Consider the following 20,146-nt stretch of genomic DNA (forward strand, 5'->3'; position numbering starts at 1 on the left):
CCGATTAGTCAAATGTGAGATCATTCTGTCAACACACATTTACTGTAAACATAGCATGTATCTAACACTATATTAGGCACCTAAGCATGAGTGGATGAAAACACTTTGGTGTTGATGAGCAATTTCAGTGTCATGCAGAAACCACTGCGATAGATCTATGTGAGAAGTATGATACAGATACTATGAAAGTTGTCCTGGGAGGATGGGAGAATTCAAGGTTAAGTCACCTTCTCAAAGTGAGGGGTGGGCCAGACACTGGTGGCTCATACCTGTAATCCAGATCTCAGGAGGCTGAGATCTGAGGATTGTGATTCAAAGCCAGCCCAGTCAGGAAATCTGTGAGACTCTTACTTCCAACTAACCACCAGAAAATTGGAAGTGGCACAATGGTTCAAAGTGGTAGAGTGCTCACCTTTAGCAAAAATGTTCAGGGACAGTGCTCAAGCCCGAAATTCAAGTCTCATGACTGACAAAGAGGGGTGGGTGGGGAGGATGGGAACAGAGGAAGGTGTTCTCTTTGTGCAGAGATGGAATTTTATCTTCAGTTTCAGGAAAGGGTTTTTGTTTTTTTTTTGGTTGGTCATGGGGCATGAACTCTGGGCCTGGGCTCTGTCCCTGACCTCTTCAGTTTAAGGCTAGTGCTCTACTACTTTTGATTCACACCACTCCCAGATTTCTGGTGTTTTATTGGAGATAAGAGTCTCATGGACTTTCCTGCCCAGGTTGGCTTTGAACTGCGATCCTCAGATCTCAGCCTCCTGAGTAACTAGGATTACAAGTGTGAGCCACCAGCACTCAGCAGGAAAGGGGCTTTTATAGCATCTGGTCACCAAACGGTATGGCCCTCAGTTCACAGGTTCTCTCTTTTACAGCCACTGGCTGTGTTTGGGGAGTGGGGAGGAAAGGGGAGAAGATTCAGCCAGGACAGTTCTAACATACAGCTGTCGGGGGGGAAAGACGAATGTTTTTAGTTTAAGTCATTTTTCATCAGAGACACAATAAATATCGACAGCAAACACTACAGAAAAGTGTGAGGCAAAGGAAACTGAAGTGGAGGTCCATACAGTCCTGTTATTTTTTAAATGAAGGAACTGAGAAGCAAGACATGAAATTGTTTGCTTAATGTCATGAAATAGTTGTATTCAATATTTTAAAAACTTGTAAGGCCACGGCTGGAAAGTTTAAGTTGGGATTTTTATGAAGTGGGTTTTAAGACAATATATAACATTTATAGGTTAAGTGGATTTCTAAAGGTTGTGTGAAGACTACTTAAGTAGTCATTTGAAGATCTTAAAGGTGAGGTAGAGTTTTGATTACCTGGTCTGTGATATTCATACACTGTGAAAGTGGCTGGGCTCAGAAACCCAACTTGGAAAAGTTCAAATATCCGGAATCGGACACAAAGGAAATCGCTGGAAGGAATCTGTTGGACAAATTCAGGCATTTAAGAAAATTATAGGAGAGAAGATGGTTTTGGAGAGTTGATGGGAGGAGAAACGGGAGGAGGGGCAGCTTACAGAGTTCAGCTGCAGGATGATGTGCCCGTCTTTGATTTGGTAATCAGTTAATAGTTGATCCACTCCTTCCACAAGCTAAGGAGAGAGAGAAAAATGTTTGGATCCAGTTTCATTATCTTTATGTTTAATTGCATTCCCCTGTGGATGGGTATGAAACCACAGTTGTGTGATGTACTACTCAAGATGAAGAAAAACAAAATCTAAGCTCTTGAGCACAAACCAATTATTTTGGACCACGCAAGTATATGTTTTTGGTTTACATATATAGATCAAAATATAGATAGAGGGTTATTTAGTAAAGACTATTTTGGGAGATTGTGTAAAAATGATGTATTAAAATGAAAAGATGAAAAGATGTAAATTTGTCTATAAAAGAATGCAGGGGCTGGGAAGATGGCTCAGTGGTAGAGCACTTGCCTTGCATGCATGAGGCCGTGGGTTTGATTCCTCAGCACCACATAAGCAAAAAGAAAAAAGCCGGAAGTGGTGCTGTGGCTCAAGTGGTAGAGCGCTAGCCTTGAGCTGAAGAGCCAAGGGACAGCGCCCAGGCCCAGAGTTCAGGCCCCAAAAAACAAACAAACAAACAAACAAACAAACAAACAAACAAACAAAGAATGCAGAAAGAGCCAATGGCTCATGTCTGTAATCCTAGCTACTCAGGGGCCTGAGATCTGTGGATTGTGGTTTGAAGTCAGCACCAGCAGGAAAATCTGTCAGACTCTTAAAGCCACTAAACTACCAAAAAAGCTGGAAGTGGAGCTGTGGCTCAAGTGGTAGAGTACTAGTCTTAATAAAAGAAAAGAAAAGGTCAGGGACAGAGCCCCAGGCCCCGAGTTCAAGCCCCAGAACCCACACACAAAAGAAGAATGCACAAAAGCATTCACAACAAGATTGAAAACACTTACTGCTTCTAAGTCTTCTTGGTTTGCGCTGATTCCAGTGGGCAGAGAGATGTCCATCACAGCATGGGAAGACCCAGATGAAGACTCCTCCCTGCTGGGCTTGTAGCTAAAAAAAACGAGAGATTAGGCCATGAAAGAAATGGATAAGACTCTGTAATGAAGATCCCAATTCTTTAGCAAGCTTTCATTTATGAATTAGCATCTCCATTTTTTTTGTTCCTGGATAATGTATATATTCAGAACCTCTGCATTTTAGAGTTGTAAGATTTTTGAGTCACATAGTCTGTCTTTCCTTGACTTGCCCAATAAACTTAGTGGCTCATTATTCCAAGGTTTTGTTTTTATTTTGTGCTGGTCTTGGGGTTTGAATTCAGGGCCTGGGTGCTGTCCCTGAGCTTTTTTTTTTCTCTTAAGACCAGTGCTCTAGCACTTGAGCCACAGACCTACTTCTGGCTTTTTTTTTTAGTAGTTATTTGGTGATAAGAGTCTCACAGATTTTCCTGCCTAGGCTAGCTTCCAACTGTGATCTTCAAATCTCAGCCTCCTGAGTAGCTAGGATTACAGGTATGAACCACCAGTGCCTGGCTACAGTTTTAAATTAATTTTTAAAATTATTGTATAAAGGATTTCATTTTGACATAGGGACATTATTCTGGAACATAGAAGTTATCCATTCCAAGCAAAGAGAAGAAAATCAGTTCAGGGTTATACAGTTAGGTCATTCAGAGTTACGTATGAATCAAGATCTCATTTTTACTCTAGTTACTTTATGGCCTATATTCAGCATTAAAACATGTTTTGTACATTGAAAAGATATTCCACAAACATACTCAGGAACAGACAGGAAGAAAAATACACTAGAATGTTCGGGGAACTATATGATGACGCTAAGATTCTACTCGATCCCATGTCTTTTCTCCCCTGCTTTTCTCTGGTTTCTAAATTTTCCACGATAGACATTTTATTAAAAAAATAATAATCCAAAGGCTATAAGTAAGAAAAAAGTTGAAGCGGGTAAAATGGGAATTTTGTTTTTGTTTTATTTTGGTGAGAAAGGAGATAGCAGGAAACAGGCTGGCTTTTGAGAATTTTCCATAAATCATTTCTATTTTCTAAGCTCATTTTCTTATTTGAAAAATTAACTATGTCCCATGTTTTGAATGATCCTGAGGATTCTAAGGTTTTGGTTTGGGGCAGCAGAGCCTTGATGGAATCATTAGCAGAGCCAGAGGATGGAGAGGAGGGATAGGAGGGAGGGGCTGGAGGGGCTGGAGGGGCAGCAGGGGCGAGGGCAGAGAGTAAGTGTCTCCGTTATGTTGATCTGGATTCCAGATTCACCTCAAGAGCTTGAGAGACAGCTGTGCATTTGAGGTTGGAGCTGGGGAGCACAGTCAGGATGAATGTAAGAAACTGGAAGGACCATTTCATAAGGGTGAAATGGATAGATGGCACCCCAGAGAATGAGTATTAGTGAGACAGAAAACACTATATGAATGAGTGAGGTGGCGGGGCCTTATCATATTTTTTAATTAAGTTTTTTATTGTGAAAATACTCTCCAGAGGGGTTACAATTACATGAGCAAGGTAATGAGTGCATTTCTTATCCAGCATTGTTGCCTCCTCCTTTGTTTTTCCCTTACTATCCCTTCCCTCCCACCTCCTCAGCTATACCCCCCTCCGCCCCCACCCCCCCAACCTTATAATATTTTATCTCACCTTATAATCTAAAACAGTCCCTATTGAAATTTTAGATACAATATTTACCACCCCAATGTAAGTTAGAAAAATCTCTGGCTCAACAATCCTAACACTACTCTCCACCAACTGGTCCGTTTAGAGCAGAACATAAAAGGTTTTATGAACTGTGCTGTGACGTGTGAACATCCCCCTAATTGGATGGGGAGAAGCAGAGAATTCTTGCTCGCAGATGCAAATACTCCAAAGACAGGATGGAAAGGGCCCCCCGGGTGGAGAAGGCCTATGAAAAGGTTATTGGAGCCTCGATGACTCGTTGCCATGGAGACTATTTCAATCACGGAACAGAAATCCTCCTTTCAAGAAGCCTTTTGCCTGCTGCCAAAACCAGCAATTTTCCCCAAAGGCATTTTGTTGTAGAGAAATGAAATCCTTCTTCCCCCCATTCCTATCTTTCTTAGGAATACAACAGAGAGGTTGTGAAAGCTAAATACATGAAGGAGACCCTCTGAGCCCAGACACTGTGCTGGCATTTTTTTTTTTTTTAAATCAGGAAAGAATATTTGAAGGCAAAGAATTTCTTTCGGGAATGAGGACTGCAAGTTACTTTTGGAATTTACCCAACCTAACTTCAGTGTCACGGAGCCAAAGGCATATTCCACTAACTTTTTTTTTTTTAAACATTCTGTCCCCAATTTGTAAAAACCAAAGGATAGAATATTCAATATTGCATTTTCTTTCTTTCTTTCCTTCCTTCCTTCCCTCCTCCCCCCCGCCCCCTTTCCTTTTTTGGTCCTTCATGGGGCTTGAACTTGGGGCTTGGACACTGTCCCTGAGCAATTTTGCTCAAGGCTAGCACTCTACCACTTTGAGCCACAGTGCAATTTCCAGTTTTCTGATGGTTAACTGAAGATAAGAGTCTCATGGGGACTGGAAAGGTGGCTCAGTGGTAGAGTGAGGGCTTGCCTTGCATGCATGAGGCCCTGGGTTCCATTCCTCAGCACCATATAAGCAGAAAAAGCTGGAAGTGGTGCTGTGGCTCAAGTGGTAGAGCACTAGCCTTGAGCTGAAGAGCTAAAAAAAAAAAGTCTCATGGACTTTCCACCCCAGGTTGGCTTTGAACTGCTTACTCAGCCTCCTGAGTAGCTAGGATTACAGGCATGAGTTACCAGTGCCCAGCTTCTTGTTTTCTTTTGCACAGTACAAAATCTAGAATTAGGGTTCCTGACAATAAGTCAAATGAATGTTTTTTTAAAAAATTATCTTTCAGTAGTTGCACAAAGGGGTTTCAACTTAACATTCCAATTTATGAGTACAATGCATCTTGATTAGCGTCACCCCTTCCACTGTTCTCTACCAACGGTCCCAGTCTTACCCAACACCTCAAGTTATCTGATTCCATTTTCACACAAATGAGTTTTGATGAGCCTTTTTATCTGTAGCAGAGTTGTGGACAATTAGAACTGATAAGAGTCATAGAGATAAGGTAGTCCAGTATCTATGCCCTGTAGAAAACATCTGGAGAAGTAAGCTAACTTTCCGATGATCCTGTTAAGTGCTCACTGACAGAGGCTACTTACATAGTATCAATCTATCACAAGAGAGCCCTTCTTCAGGCCAACTCTAGGTACCACTCTGTTGGGTCCCATGCATGGATTCTCAGAAGTTGCTCGTACCTTTCATGTGACCACTATATGGCTTCAAACACAACTGTGATCATCCTCCCTTCCCACCCCAGCTAATAGGTTCCAAGTGTGGTAATGATAATAATGCCTGAGGAAAGGTGACCTCGATGGAAAAGTGAGAAAATGGGGAAAGATGTTGGAAAGGAATCAGAGAGCAGGAACTAGCCTAGAGAGGATGTGGAGAATGCTGGGAGGAAGGAATGTTGCCAAGGCAGGAAGTAGGGTAGGTTGGGAAGAAATTCCGAGAAGAGAGGGCATTGGGCACAGGTCAAAAAGATTGCTAGGGAAGAGCTGGGATTTGAAAGGCAGGACAATTCACTGTTTCTTGGGATCAATAGCCTCAAATTTTCCAAATTGAAGGAAGTAGTTTAAATATTGGGTTAGGAATCAAGGGGTCAGGGTTTGAGGCCTGGATCTGTCTCTAACTCCGTGGGAACTTGGTAGGTTACTCCGTCTTGTTTGATCTTAGCTTATTTCTGAAATTAAGGGACTTCTAGATTTCTATGTCATCACCAAAGTCCTCCACTCTAATCGATTAGATAAGCCCAGGGAATTTCCAGGTTCTTCTTACTGAACACTTTGGCATCATATAAAATTATAAATAGAAACAGGAACATCCTATCCATAGATACCACTACTATTGATAATATAAAGAGTCCAGGAGAACAGAACACAATAGAAAGGATTAAGGGGTGATGGAAGGAAGAAAGAGAAGAAGGCTGTTTTCTAGTCCTGGCTCTGTCATTAATGGTACACTCTGTGTCATCCCTAAACCCCAATGCACAAAGCTTTCTCAAAGCAGGTAGTGGCTATGGCTAGCAAATGAATGGCCTTCAAGGATGTCCATGTTTTAATTCCATGAGTCCGAGAATCTGTTAGTTTATATGGCAAAAGGAACGTGGTAGCTGTGGTTAAAGGGACTGAGACAGAGGGATGACTATGGATTATCTGGGTGGATGCTAAGGACTCAAGAAAGGTCTTTACATGAGAGGAGGAGGAGAGGGGAGTCAGAGAAGACTGTGATAATGGAAGCAGGAGTCAGAATCAAAGATGAAAACAGTGCAGAGTTGGCACTGAAGACAGAGGAAGAGGCTATAAGCCAAGGAACATGGGCAGCTGGTAGCCTCCAGAATGAGGAAAAGACCAGGAAATGAATTCTTTTCTAGACTCTCCAGAAGAAGTCCTTGATTTTAGGGTTTGTAACTCCCCCACATATTGTAAAATGTACCTAGCAGCAATAGAGAACTAATATTTGGCCAACTTGGGTCTCTGTGTTCAGTCAGCAGATGGGTTCGCATGAATGGTGTCTGTGCTTTGGACATTTTTGAAAGCTCTGATTTCCATGTGCAGACAGGGTGAGAACTAGTGGCTGATGACAGCCAGAGAGTTTGCTGGGTGAACGTGATTTTTTTTTTTTTAAAGAAGAAGAACCACTGTGAGAGATCTTTCACATTTTGTTTTGCTAATAATTATATCCCATAGCCACCCTTCTAAAAGACTGAGCTTATTATACTGTTTGAATAAGGAATCAGAAGATAAGATATGGGAGAGAAATATGTACATATACATATATATGAGCAAAGTAAAATCTTTTAAAAAAATAAATGGGTACATAATAATACCTCATGCTGGGTACTGGCAGCTCATGCCTGTAATCCTAGCTACTCAGGAGGCTGAAAGCTGAGGATCATGGTTTGAAGCCAGCCTAGGCAGGAAAGTCTGTGAGAATTTTATCTACAATTTAAGCACCAAAAAAATCCAGAAGTAGAGCTGTGGTTCAAATGGTAGTGTTAGCCTTGAGGAAGTAAGTACAGAGACAGCGTCTAGGCCCTTAGTTCAAGTCCCATGAGTAGCACACACACTCACACTCACACTCACACACACACACACACACACACACACACAGAATACCTCTTATATCTGCATATAAAAATAATAATTTTTAATGTCTTCTGCACCTACTAAAATGACCCAAATAAGACCATAGACAGGCACAATAGCATACTCCTATAATTCCAGCATTAGGGATACTGAAGTCTGGATGGTGACTTCAAGGCCAATCTAGACTATATATGAAACATGTCTCTAGTGACAACAACAGAGTAAGACCTTGAGATCTCCATTTCACTTTGTGGAAAAGGACTCACCTGGCACATGCTATTAGGCGCTTGTATCCTGAGTTACCATATTCACTGTGGCGGGATGCTAGCACAGAAGCAAATATAAAGCGACATAGTTTTAGTTGTTTTGGGACCTGTCAGAAGAGAATCATTAACGAACAAGTCTTGGAACACACTTAAAAATGATTTGTGACCTGGTGGCACTTTTATTGATTTTAATGGAAATATATGGCAACTGAAAGTACACAGGCATTTGTAAATAATGGTGGGTTTTTGTTGTTGTTGTTGTTTTTTATTTTTGTTTTTGGCAGTACTGGGGATTGAACTCAGAGCCTTTTACTTCTAACACAGATCCATACCACCAGTCTGGAAGTCTTTAAACAACTAGAGGACTTTTCTGCTCTCAAAGAACTTACAAATTAAGGAAGGACTTAATGAAGATAAGTATGTATTAGTAACATGTGCAGGGCTTTGGAAGGAGGAAGAGGAGCTGGCAGCCTATGGAGAGAGGAAGACAGCTTATGGAGGGAGGAAGAGATGACAGGCTATGGTGGTAGTTGGAGTGTTACTATAGGAATAGGACTCTGAACTACACCTGGATGATGTTAAGCCTACACACACTAGGGCAGAGGGCAGAGGAGGAGGATGGGAGGGAGCAAGTCTACCAGAAAGTGAAAACCAACCAATGAAGGCATAGGAGGCCACAGCTTTAAAGGGAAAGAGGCATTTTAAAAAAGAGACCATAAGCCCTGGTGAGACAGAAGTAAATAAACATGGAGGCAGAGAAATGTGAGTGCTTGCTGGAATACAGAAAACAGAAAGGCTAGGGATAGAAAACGAATAGAGTTATAAGAGTATTAGGGTCCTCAAATAGCATTCTGACACATAGAAATTCAAAATAATTAGTTATTTCTGTAGCTTTCCAATAGTTACTTTTTGTTCTTATTGTTTTTTTGTCAGTCATGAGGATGAATTCAAAGCCTGGGTGTTGTCCCTGAACTTTTATGCTCAAGGTTAGCACTCTACCACTTTGAGCCAGAGCTCCATTTCCTGTTTTCTCATGGTTAATTGGAGATAAGAGTCTCCCAAACTTTCCTGCCCAGGCTGGCTTTGAACTATGATCCTTAGATCTCAGCCTCTGGAGTAGCTAGGATTACAGGCGTGAGCCACTGGAGCCCAGCCTAATAGTTACATTCTTAAAACAATGTGTGTGTGTGTGTGTGTGTGTGTGTGTGTGTGTGTGTGTGTGTGTGTGTGTGTGTGTGTGTGTGTGTGTGTGTGTGTGTGTGTGTGTGTGTGTGTGTGTGTGTGTGTGTGTTGGTACTGGGACTTGAACTTGTGTGTGTGTGTGTGTTGGTACTGGGACTTGAACTTGGGGCCTGGACACTATCCCTTTGCTCAAGGCTAGTGTTCTACCACTTGAGTCACAGCTCCACTTCAGGCTTTTTTTGTTGTTGTTGTTTTGTTTGTTTTTAATTGTGAAAATACTGTACAGAGGAGTTACAATTACATGGGCAAGATAATGAGTACATTTCTTATCAAGCATTGTAGCCTCCTCCTTTGTTTCCCCTTCCCATCCCTTCCCATCCTCCCCCGCCCCCCCAATCTTCCACCTCCCCTCCCCCCGCACAAAAGTTGTAAAGTTCATTTTCAACGTAAGGACTTGTACATCTCATTGTTGCAATGGGTCCACCTGGATCCCTACTTAAGCGATTTGGTTTTTTGGAGGTTAATTAGAGATAAGAATCTCATGAAATATCCTGCCTAGGCTGGCTTCAAACTACAATTCTCAGATCTCAGCCTCCTGAGTAGCTAGCATTACGGGCATGCACCACCAGTGCCCAGCTGAATAGTTATATTCTTTAAAAGTAATATAAAAAATAACTCTACCAATAGTAAAATGTACTTCGTTGTTAAATTATTCAATATTAGTTTCCAACTATTATTAAAGAGGTACATCTATTATAATAAAAGAAAATAATGTTCACGTGGATGTTAACAGGCAAAATAATGTATTCAGAAATCTTGTTTCTTGAACAAGCATGTGTTTCCTAATCAATGATATTCTCTCTTTGACATTCTTTATGTCTAGCTAAAATTGTAAGCCCTGCTGTTTTACCTTCAAAGTCTTGCGTGTCGATTTTCAAATAAAAGTTGCAAACTTCCTCAGAGATACTGGTTTTGTGAACTACAGTTTTGACCTTCATTGGGACATGGAAACAAGAAGATTTAGAATGTAAAAGGTATTATGAAAGTACTGTGGTGTGAATGGGATGCTGATAGTTTCACAGCCAAGATCCAGTGCCAAGGATCCCTTTCGCCAGCAGCCAGACTTCCAGCACAGTCCACAACTTGAGAGATAGCTGAGAGGCCCAGAGTAAGCCTCTCCCCCAATAAAGACTTCTGGTTAGTTCTTGGTCTATACCCCAAGAAATCAAAACCAAGCATCTTACTCTATAAGAAAGTCCCATAGTGCCATGTGCTTTATCCAGTGTATAACAAGTCAGGAAGCATAGCTCCTCACACCTCAATCCAAACAACGCACTACACGTGTGCTTGGAGCGGGGTGGGGGGAGGCGGGAAGGGTGTTGTCAGAAATAAGTATATTGAGAGCAACCAGGAATAATGAAAAAAAATAGACAATCCACCTTCCCCCATGCAGTCTTTTTTTTTTTTTGTCGGTAGTGGGGCTTGAACTCTGGGCCTGGGCACCACTCTTCAGCTCAAGGCAAGTGCTCTATCACTTAAGCCAAAGCACCACTTCCAGTTTTCTAGTGGTTTATTGGAGGTAAGAGTCTCACGGACTTTCCTGCCTGGGCTGGCTTTGAACTATGATCCTCAGATCTCAGCCTCCTGAGTAGCTAGGATTACAGGCGTGAGCCACCGGCGCCCAGCCCCCGCCTCCCCCCATGCAATCTTTTTTTTTTTTTTTTGTCGGTCGTGGGGCTTGAACTCTGGGCCTGGGCGCTGTCCCTCAGCTCTTCAGCTCAAGGCGAGCGCTCTACCACTTGAGCTACAGCGCCACTTCCGGTTTTCTGGTGGTTTATTGGAGATGGGAGTCTCGGGGTATTTCCTGCCCGGGCTGGCTTTGAACCGCGATCCTCAGATCTCAGCCTCCTGAGTAGCTAGGATTACAGGCGTGAGCCACCAGCGCCCGGCTCCTCCCCATGCAATCTTATGGAGAGTTCTTGAAGGAATAAATGTCCTAAAGATAAGCCCATAATTAAATTCATAAATAAAATGTTTGTTTCAGAACATTCATTTTGAGACCACATGGACAGAACCCAAGAGCTTAGAAGAGTTTGTAACTATTCAAGTGGCTAATGCATATAATTACATACAGTCACGTGATTCAGAGTGACATTTCTGTCAATGCTGGGCTGCCTAGATGATAACTTAAACTCTTGCCTATAATATGTTAGTCTCTAAAGATGGTGGATCAATGAGATGTGAATGTGAGGGACTACAGAAAACATATATACCACATACCTATATATGCACAGATACACATAGAACTCTAAAAATCATACGCCTATATGTGGTTATCTACCACATGAAGATGGGAGCATGTCCTAAGAAATAAGTCATTAGGTAATCTTGTTACTAGGGGAGCATCATGGAGTGCACTTACATAACCTATGGCAGCTATGACATCACCAGGTGATAGTCTCCTGTAGACCAGCCCAGCCTGGCTAGAAATGACATCTGCAGCACATGACTGGATATAAGAAAAACCAGTATGGGCTGGGAAGGTGGCTCAGTGGTAGAGCGCTTGCCTTGCATGCCTGAGGCCCTGGGTTCGATTCCTCAGCACCACATAAGCAGAAAAAAAAAATCCGGAAGTGACGCTGTGGCTCAGTGGTAGAGAGCTAGCCTTGAGCTGAAGAGCTGAGGGACAGCACCCAGGCCCAGAGTTCAGGCCCCAAAACCAGACCCCCCCCCCCAAAAAAAGAAAGAAAAACCATTAGACAAATCCTATTTGAGTCAGTTATTAAAACTGAGATTTCTTTTTCCTCCCCATGGAATATGTTTATTTATTCTGCTTAATGAATGAATACAGTTTATGGATATATTATTAATGAGACTATTAAACTCTTCAAGATGATCAGATTCAACTTCCAGTTTTGATTTGATTCCTCTTATTTACACTTTATAAATGTAGCCATGTATTTAGGGTTTTTTTGTTTGTTTGTATTTGTGCCTGTCTTGGGGCTGGAACGTGGCCCAGGCACTGTCCCTGAATCAAAGCTCAGATTTCTATGACTTTCTTGCAAAGTCCTTAACTTCTGTGCTATTTGGTGAAACAGACTCATTAGATCTCCACTAAATACTCACATGTACTGTAGCCAGGCCATTGCTAAATCCTGTACTGATGATGAGGTCATCATTGAGAGGCACCTGGAAACAGAGAGAAAAACCATGTTTGTATTCAACATTCCCTAACTTAGGAAGAGAAACAGAGTAGTGAAGACAATGGGCTTTCAACCGCCAGTCTTCCCTTGCAGAGCTTAAAATTAAGTGGATAAGAAAATCCTAGGCTTATAGTAGGCACAAGAAGGTGTTGGAATTTTCTGTTTCCTTTTTGAATGTTAATTAGATGCCTAAGATCTCTTGGATGAGCAAATAAAAGAAACACATCAGAGGTCACTTTTGGTCGTATTGCTGTATCTAGAGTTAACTAACTGTATACCTTATAACCATATAGATGGTTAGACTAAAACTAGTTCTTCATTTTCTTTACCAGTTGGATAAATTTCTTTCAGTCTCCAGCTGAGACTTCTATGTACCAGGGAAGGTTGTTTTCATTAGCGTTGAGACACATGATTCCAGTGTGGGTATGAGATGTCTTTGGTGCTCTACTACTATCCTCTTTGTAACTTACTTCTACCTCCTGATAATTCACCTTTCCTATTTGTTTCTGGCCTTTGTCAAAACTGTCAGTACCACCCTCAAGCCTGCTAAGCAATCCATCAGTGCTTGCTTTCCTTTCCATCCTGCTAGGAGAAAAATAAAGACATACTGAGCTAAGCAATTATCCTCGCCAGAGAAATCCTCTCATCCAAGTGCTCCTCAACTTGTGGCAGTTTGAAGCTCTCCTTTGATGTCAGGTCTGCAGCTTCCCCTTCTCTTTGCTTAGGCTCATGATTGCAAAAGGGACACAGCGTGCATTCCTGTTTGCCAATATATCCTTAAAATTTTTATCAGGCCTAGGAAAAGAGGCCACATCTCCTATTCTCCCTGGCAGAATACTGCAGCATCTGCTGGGGACCATGTGTCTTGAGATGATGCATAAGGAAAGTTTCTATGAATAGACAGGTGTTAGAAATGGCATGTACTGAGTCCCACCTCTGTCTTGCTTCTCCCTCACAATCCTCATCACTTCTTAGGCACAGACATACTTTTTTTTTTTTTTTAAAAAAAAGGACATTCCTGTATTAAAGAAGTTGTTCAAATTCATTTAAACTGGCATTTCCCCTGCTTACTCAACCACCTAACATTGCTTCGCTATACCACATTTCCAGAAGTGCTGGTATAGAGAATTCCAAACTAGATACTAACCATCCAGGAGGTTTCTTGTAGAAGCAACACCCTGGGCTGAATTTTAAGTTACTTTAAGATGACAAGAAGATTCTGATAGCTTTACTTCTATAGAGAAAAATGTTAAGTCCATCAACCTCATTTAGGCCTAACCACACTCCTCAGACCAAGAGCTACTCATTAGAGTCAGAACATGACTCTGGTGAGTTCTAAGTACTCCAGGGATGGAACACACATCCTGAGCTGAGGGGCCACAGCAAAAATAATGGAGCCACAAAGGCTACAATGGCCCAGGGACGAAGCATGCCAAAACCCAGAACTACACATTTCCAGCTTTTTAGTTGTTTTGTTTTGTTGGTCTTGTTTTGTTCTATTTTTTTGAGAAATTGGGAATTAGATTGGTGTGTGAAAACTCTGGATGTATACATATTGCCATAGACTTATGTCTATGTCTACATCCATATCTTTTTTTTTTTTTTTTTTTTTTTTTTACGATGAGCCCTTGGTTTGTAATTTTTGCATTGAATTTTCTTCCTCATGCCCATTCACTTTTCACAGGCAGGGAGATGTGGAGATGCTGAGGACTTCTCTTAATTATTTATATATTTTCATATAGGGAATAATACAAATCTGGTAATTAGAAAACATGTATTTGTAGCTAGATGCTGGCGGCTAATAATAACACAGAAGCTACTTCCTCCACTGTGTCCTTTTCTTTGGGAAATTTTCAAAGTTTTCATCTTTAACAATTTAGCAATATAGGACACAGGGAAAGGAGTTTAGGACCTAAAGGCCAATTCCAGGCTGGTGACAATGTACAAGATACCAGAAAGAACTAGCAGCAAATTCTAACTATGTCTTCTTTCCTACACAACACTACCACCTTAGTGAGTGATGTTACCTCTATCCCAAATGGTCTTCCCTTTCCCTCACATAGATAGCCCTTTTTTGGTTGGTGGTGGTTGTGGGCTTAAACTCAGAGCCTGGATGCTATTCCTGTGCTTCTTTACTCAGGGCTAGCTCTACCACTTTGAGCCACAGTGCCACTTCCAGTTTTCTGGTGGTTAATTCGAGATGAGAGTCTCACAGATTTTCCTGCTCAGGCTGGTTTTGAACCATGATCCTGAGATGTCAGCCACCTGGGATAACTAAGATTATAGGTGTGAGCTACCAGTGCCCAGCTCCATTTTTATTCTTCCAGACTTAACCCACGTATCTGAGTACTCTGTCTCCAAATCTGTCAGCCAGGATCAGGAGGTCTGCCCTCTTCTCTTGTACCTATCCATGTTCTTATTTTTCATCATCTGTTTCAATGATGTCTCTCCCCAATACACATGTTCTTTGTATTTTGCTTTTGAATACTCTGTGTCCAAGATATAATAGATATGCCTCTCTCCTTAGGAAATAGCAGAGGGCCAACATACATTTAAATAGTGAATGAACTCATTTGTAAAATAAGGGAGGAACAGATGATTTCAATATGGTTTCACTCAATTGTAAAATAGTAGGAAAAAAATTTCACTTACCTCTATTGGTTTCCCAAGAAATTGCTCATCTGTCATCTTATACTGATAGAAGTCCCCTTTGTGCTTATAAGAGACATTGATATCCATATTCAGCTGAAGTTTTTTAATCAGGAGTGAATATTCTGTCAGGCCCTCAATGGCATTAATGGTGTCCTATCAGCCATCAGGAAGACATAAAAATACATTAAGCTTATATAGGCTTACAAATGTCCTCTTACATGAGAAGGATAAGCAGCGCTGTCTTCAGATAAAACTCCAGCTGAGCGAATGAAGCTACTTAAGGGCCCTATTGTGGAGGTGAAAGGTTTTCGCCTTCTTCATAAGGATGTTCCTAGCTGGGCACCTGGTGGCTCACGCTTGTATTCCTAGCTACTCAAGAGGCTAAGAGGATCACAACTGGAAGCCAGCCCTAGCAGGAGTCCATGAAACACATCGCCAATTAACTACTAGAAAAGCCAAAGTGGAGCCATGGACCCAGTAATAGAGTAAGCAAAAATCTTAGGAACAATGCCGAGGCTCTGAGTTCATGTGCGCGCGCGCGCACACACACACACACACACACACACACACACACACACACACACACATACACACACACACACACACGGATGTACCTGTCAGCAGGGACAGGAAGAAAATGACTTCAGATATTGTGTCTCCGATACATTTTGTACATGTTACCTCAGACAAGTCACCCTGGGAAATGCTCTTGGCTCTGCATGATAATCTCTTTGTCCTTCTTCAGTCTCAGTTTAAATATCTTCACAGCAAGACCATAGACTCTCCCTTGTAGTCATTCTCTGTTCTAGTATTTCCTTTCTGCCCTTTTAAACATCCATCTTAATATATATTTTTACTTATAGCTATTTATTGCTGGCCTCTTCCCCTGTAGTGGGGACAGGAAGTATACCTTTCTTGGTGTCTACCATGGATTGACTGTCCCCTTTCTCCTGTTCATGAGTTAGAATTTAATCCTCAACATATCAATGTTAAGAAGTGGAATCTAATTGAAGATATTTGGATCATTGGGGTTTCACTCTTAGAAATGCATAAATGTTATTTTTTGCATAAATGTTATTATTGTACTAGATTTCCTTATAAAACAATGAACTTGCCTGCTGGGTTATGTTCTCTATCTCTATCTCTGTCTCTCTCTTTTCTCTCTCTTTCTCTCAATTACTCTTGCCAGATTCTGGGCTCTAAATCATAGACTTCCATTCCTCTAGAACCATGAACTAATAGATTTATTATAAATTAGGTGGCCTGTGGTATTTTGTGAAAGCAGCAAAAATGGACCAAGACTGTCAGTTGTATTTAGTTGGAACATATAGTCACCATGCAAAAAGCATTTATGGAATAAATAAACTTATCATTCTGAATCTCAACCTTCCTCTTCTACAAGATGAGGAAACTGATTAGATGTTAAACCTTAACTACATGGCTACTCCATCTATGTCCATGGCAGATCCATATGCTATGTCCATCTAATCCATGGGATGTATTTTTCTAGTTAAGCCTGAAGTTGTCTCAGAGAACCCTTGTATCTGTAATATGTATGTGTATAAATATAAGTATATAAAGAAAGAAAATGATGAACTACGTAACATACTATATAATACATAATGTATGAATATATAATGTATAATATAAAATAAATAATATATATTCCATTATTACCCAAATATCCAGGGAGCAGAGATGTTAACATTTGAGCTAGACTTTGAACAAAGATTTATAACCATGTAATGCTTAATGATGCAGATATAAAAATGTTATTAAAAAAAAGAAAGCTGGGCACCAGTGGCTCACGCCTGTTACCCTAGCTACTCAAGAGGCTGAGATCTGAGGATCATGGTTCAAAGCCAGCCTGGGCAGGAAAGTCCGTGAAACTCTTATCTCCAATAAGCCACCAGAAAACTGGAAGTGGCTCTGTAGCTCAACTGGTAGAGTGCTAGCCTTGAGCTGGAGACAGACAACGCTCAGGCCCAGAGTACAAGCCCCATGACTGACAAAAAAATTGTTAGGCAATTCTGTCTTTATGCAAACATCTATAGGGTAGACTCACAGAAACATGGAAGGTACAGATCCGTCACTCAACATACTTATGAGGTTGGTGATTCACAGCATACTGTTTTACAGTAAAGTTTCTTTGTGTAAGCAGAATGAGTACTATCTAAGAATTAAACACTAAAAAGTACAGGGTAGGGAGCCATAGTTTAGTGTAGTGTGTGTAGCATGGCCATGGTCCTGGGTTTAGGCCCCAGCATCCTTCCAAAAGTGTACTACAGTCAATGGTATAAATGAGTCAACTAGTGACAACTGTTTCTTATCATCATCAAGTATTATGTATTGTACATATTTGCACATGCCCTACTTTTATACAGCTGCTAGAGTAGTAGGTTTGTTCATACCAGCATTACTACAAACACATGTATAATACATTATGCTGCAATATTCTGATAGCTAAAAACATCACGAGACAATAGGAACTTTTCAGATCCATCATCGTTGCTTTAGCAGTTCTGGTGTGTGAACTCAGGGTTTCTTTCATATTGCTAATCAGGCAGTCCACCATGTGAGCCAGGCCTCCAGCCAGTTCTGCTATAATCCTATGACAACACCATTGTGTAAGCAGTCTATCATTGACCAAAACAGTAGTACATAGCAAGTGCCTATTATACAACTATTATACAAGTTAGTTACAATACAAAATATACATGCTCAATGACTGATCGGTAGGTTAACGGAACAGCCAGTGTTTCTATTGCTTTTTAAATTTTATTTTATTTTTATTTTTGCAGAAGAGGGAGCACATAAGGTATGACATAATTTCTGATAACCTTACCAGCCTTCAATAGTCATTAAGCATCATGAAGGAAGCCTGGGATTAGAGTGAAGATACATGGATTGTGACCTTGGCTCTGCCACTGGCTCCTTCAATGAACCTCTCTAGGCTCATTTCCTCCTTCATCTACTAAAGACCTTAGTGCATTTAGTCATACATGGCAGCTTATTTGGTGGAGACAAGGACATGGAGGCCAAGGATGAGAATGGAATGTGTGCTGTGAGAAACAATGGAACTGTCTACAAGAGGGTGAAACCAGCCAAGGAGACATTACCTGGGTGGAATAAAAGCCGCCTCCATATCTCTGCTCTTCAGACAGCCATCTGATGATTGGGTTGACATAATTCATCTCTTTCAAGCTCAGGCTGGTGAGTAGAGCATAGGCAGTAGTTTCCACCATTCCTGCTGTACTGGTGTTAGGTACTGAGCTATCTGTACGTTGGAGATTGTCTTTCCAAAACCGGTAAATGGGTGGATGACCTGATGGAATAAAAATGTAAATTTGAAGTCATTCTAACAGGTATTAAAGGCCTTCTGGTTTCCCAAAGCTACTGACTTTATCAGAACACTATAAGACAAACTGGAGAACCCTTCTCCCATGAAGGAAAAAAAAAATCATATTTGGGAGTTATGAGATAGCACCCAAATCCTTAAGTTAGGTCTTTTACTATTATTACCTCTCAATTTAAGCCACTGGCTTTGTCAGGTACACATCATATTTCATAATTTGGATTCTAACTTATATTTATTAATACTCTTATAATTCAAAATGGCTGCCTCAAATCCTTCTTGGAACAAGTGATTAAAAAAAACAAACCAATAAAGCCTTTTTGGCTAGACAATTTTGATCAATTCCTAATTACATAATTGGCATGATTGTGGACAAGATACTTTTCTTTCCCTCTCATGTAACCTTTAGGGCTGGGAAGGTGGCTCAGTGGTAGAGTGTTTGCCTTGCATGCATGAGGCTCTGGGTTCGATTCCTTAGCGCCACATAAGCAGAAAAAGCCAGAAGTGGCACTGTGGCTCAAGTGGTAGAGCGCTAGCCTTGAGCTGAAGAACTGACAGACGTACCCAGGCCTAGAGTTCAAGCCCCAAGACTGACAAAGAAAATGCAAGCTTTATCTATCCCAATCAGAAATGAAATATTATTTAAATGAGTAAGCTATTTCCTAGCTCTCAAATTCTATGATTCTATGAATGTTTTTGCAGCACCAAAGACATTGTTATGTTGTTTTTGAAGTACTGTACATTGGTTCTGTCTGATATGTATATGTATTCATGTATATGGTAAAAGTTTAGTTGTTTTTTTAAAGGGCAACAGAGTGAAAATTTGTAGTTGTTACTAAATCCCTAAAGACTCCACATAAGCTCCCCTATGACCCAGCAATCCCAATTTTGGGCATTTACCTAAAGGATCACAAACAAACCATACTAAAGCTACCAGCACAGCTATGTTTATTGCAGCATTATTTACTATAGCTAAGATATTGAACCAACCCAGATGCCCCTCAGTAGATGAATGGATCAAGAAAATGTGGTATATATACACAATGGAATTCTATGCCTCCATCAGAAAGAATGACATTGCCCCATTTGTTAGGAAATGGAAAGGCTTGGAAAAAATTATATTAAGTGAAGTAAGCCAGGCCCAAAGAAACTTAGGTCCCATAGTTTCCCTTATTTGCAATAACTAGTTTTCTGGGACAAGCAGAAAAGGTCAGATAAGACGATGTTAAGCGAAATGAACCCAAAGATAGGGACACAGTGTTTTCATTTCTTCCTTGCTATTGTTTCTAATTATAAGGTACCATGTGATTTTTTTTGTTGCTTTGTATGTCCCTCTCCCACGGTATAACCCCTGTTTTCACTGTATTTGATGTTGGTGTAATTTGGGGGGCAGAAAGGATAAAACAAATTGTTTAAATAGGGGTACAGATTGACCCATTGCAACAATGAGATGTACAAGACGCCATGTTGAAAAATGAACTTTACGATTTAGGCGGGGTTGGGGAGGTGGGGGTGGCGTGTAGCTGAGGAGGTGTAGGGGAAAAACAAAGGAGGAGGAGGCAAAAATGCTGGATAAGAAATGTACTCATTACCTTGCTCATGTAACTGTAACCCCTCTGTACAGTATTTTCACAATAAAAAACTTAATTAAAAAAAGAAAAAAGGAAAGGGCATCGTCCTGCTCCTGGTCAAGGTCCCATACCACTTTGCTCAAAGCCCTGCTGTGGCCCTCAAAATGGGAGTTCTAGTCTCCCTCTGGCCCTGAGAGCACTTTAATGTGGAGTGGACAGTTGCGGTTCTTGTTCTGG

General features: G+C 41.0%; 1 protein-coding gene across 1 annotated transcript in view; it reads right to left on the minus strand.

Annotated features, from left to right (window-relative positions):
* Positions 1–20,146, minus strand: part of C5 (complement C5) — an 81,786-nt gene that overhangs the window by 13,613 nt on the left and 48,027 nt on the right. Inside the window, exons 29-36 of the mRNA XM_070012725.1 lie at positions 18,103–18,308; positions 14,984–15,136; positions 12,255–12,317; positions 10,039–10,120; positions 7,947–8,004; positions 2,423–2,525; positions 1,518–1,592; positions 1,318–1,423 (exon numbers count right to left, since the gene is read on the minus strand). Coding sequence (XP_069868826.1) covers positions 1,318–1,423; positions 1,518–1,592; positions 2,423–2,525; positions 7,947–8,004; positions 10,039–10,120; positions 12,255–12,317; positions 14,984–15,136; positions 18,103–18,308 — 846 coding nt within the window. The remainder of the gene's footprint in view (positions 1–1,317; positions 1,424–1,517; positions 1,593–2,422; positions 2,526–7,946; positions 8,005–10,038; positions 10,121–12,254; positions 12,318–14,983; positions 15,137–18,102; positions 18,309–20,146) is intronic.

The sequence above is a fragment of the Dipodomys merriami genome, unplaced genomic scaffold (assembly GCF_024711535.1).
Source record: "Dipodomys merriami isolate MVZ:Mamm:240054 unplaced genomic scaffold, mDipMer1.0.p SCAF_11, whole genome shotgun sequence".
Lineage (NCBI taxonomy): Eukaryota > Metazoa > Chordata > Mammalia > Rodentia > Heteromyidae > Dipodomys > Dipodomys merriami.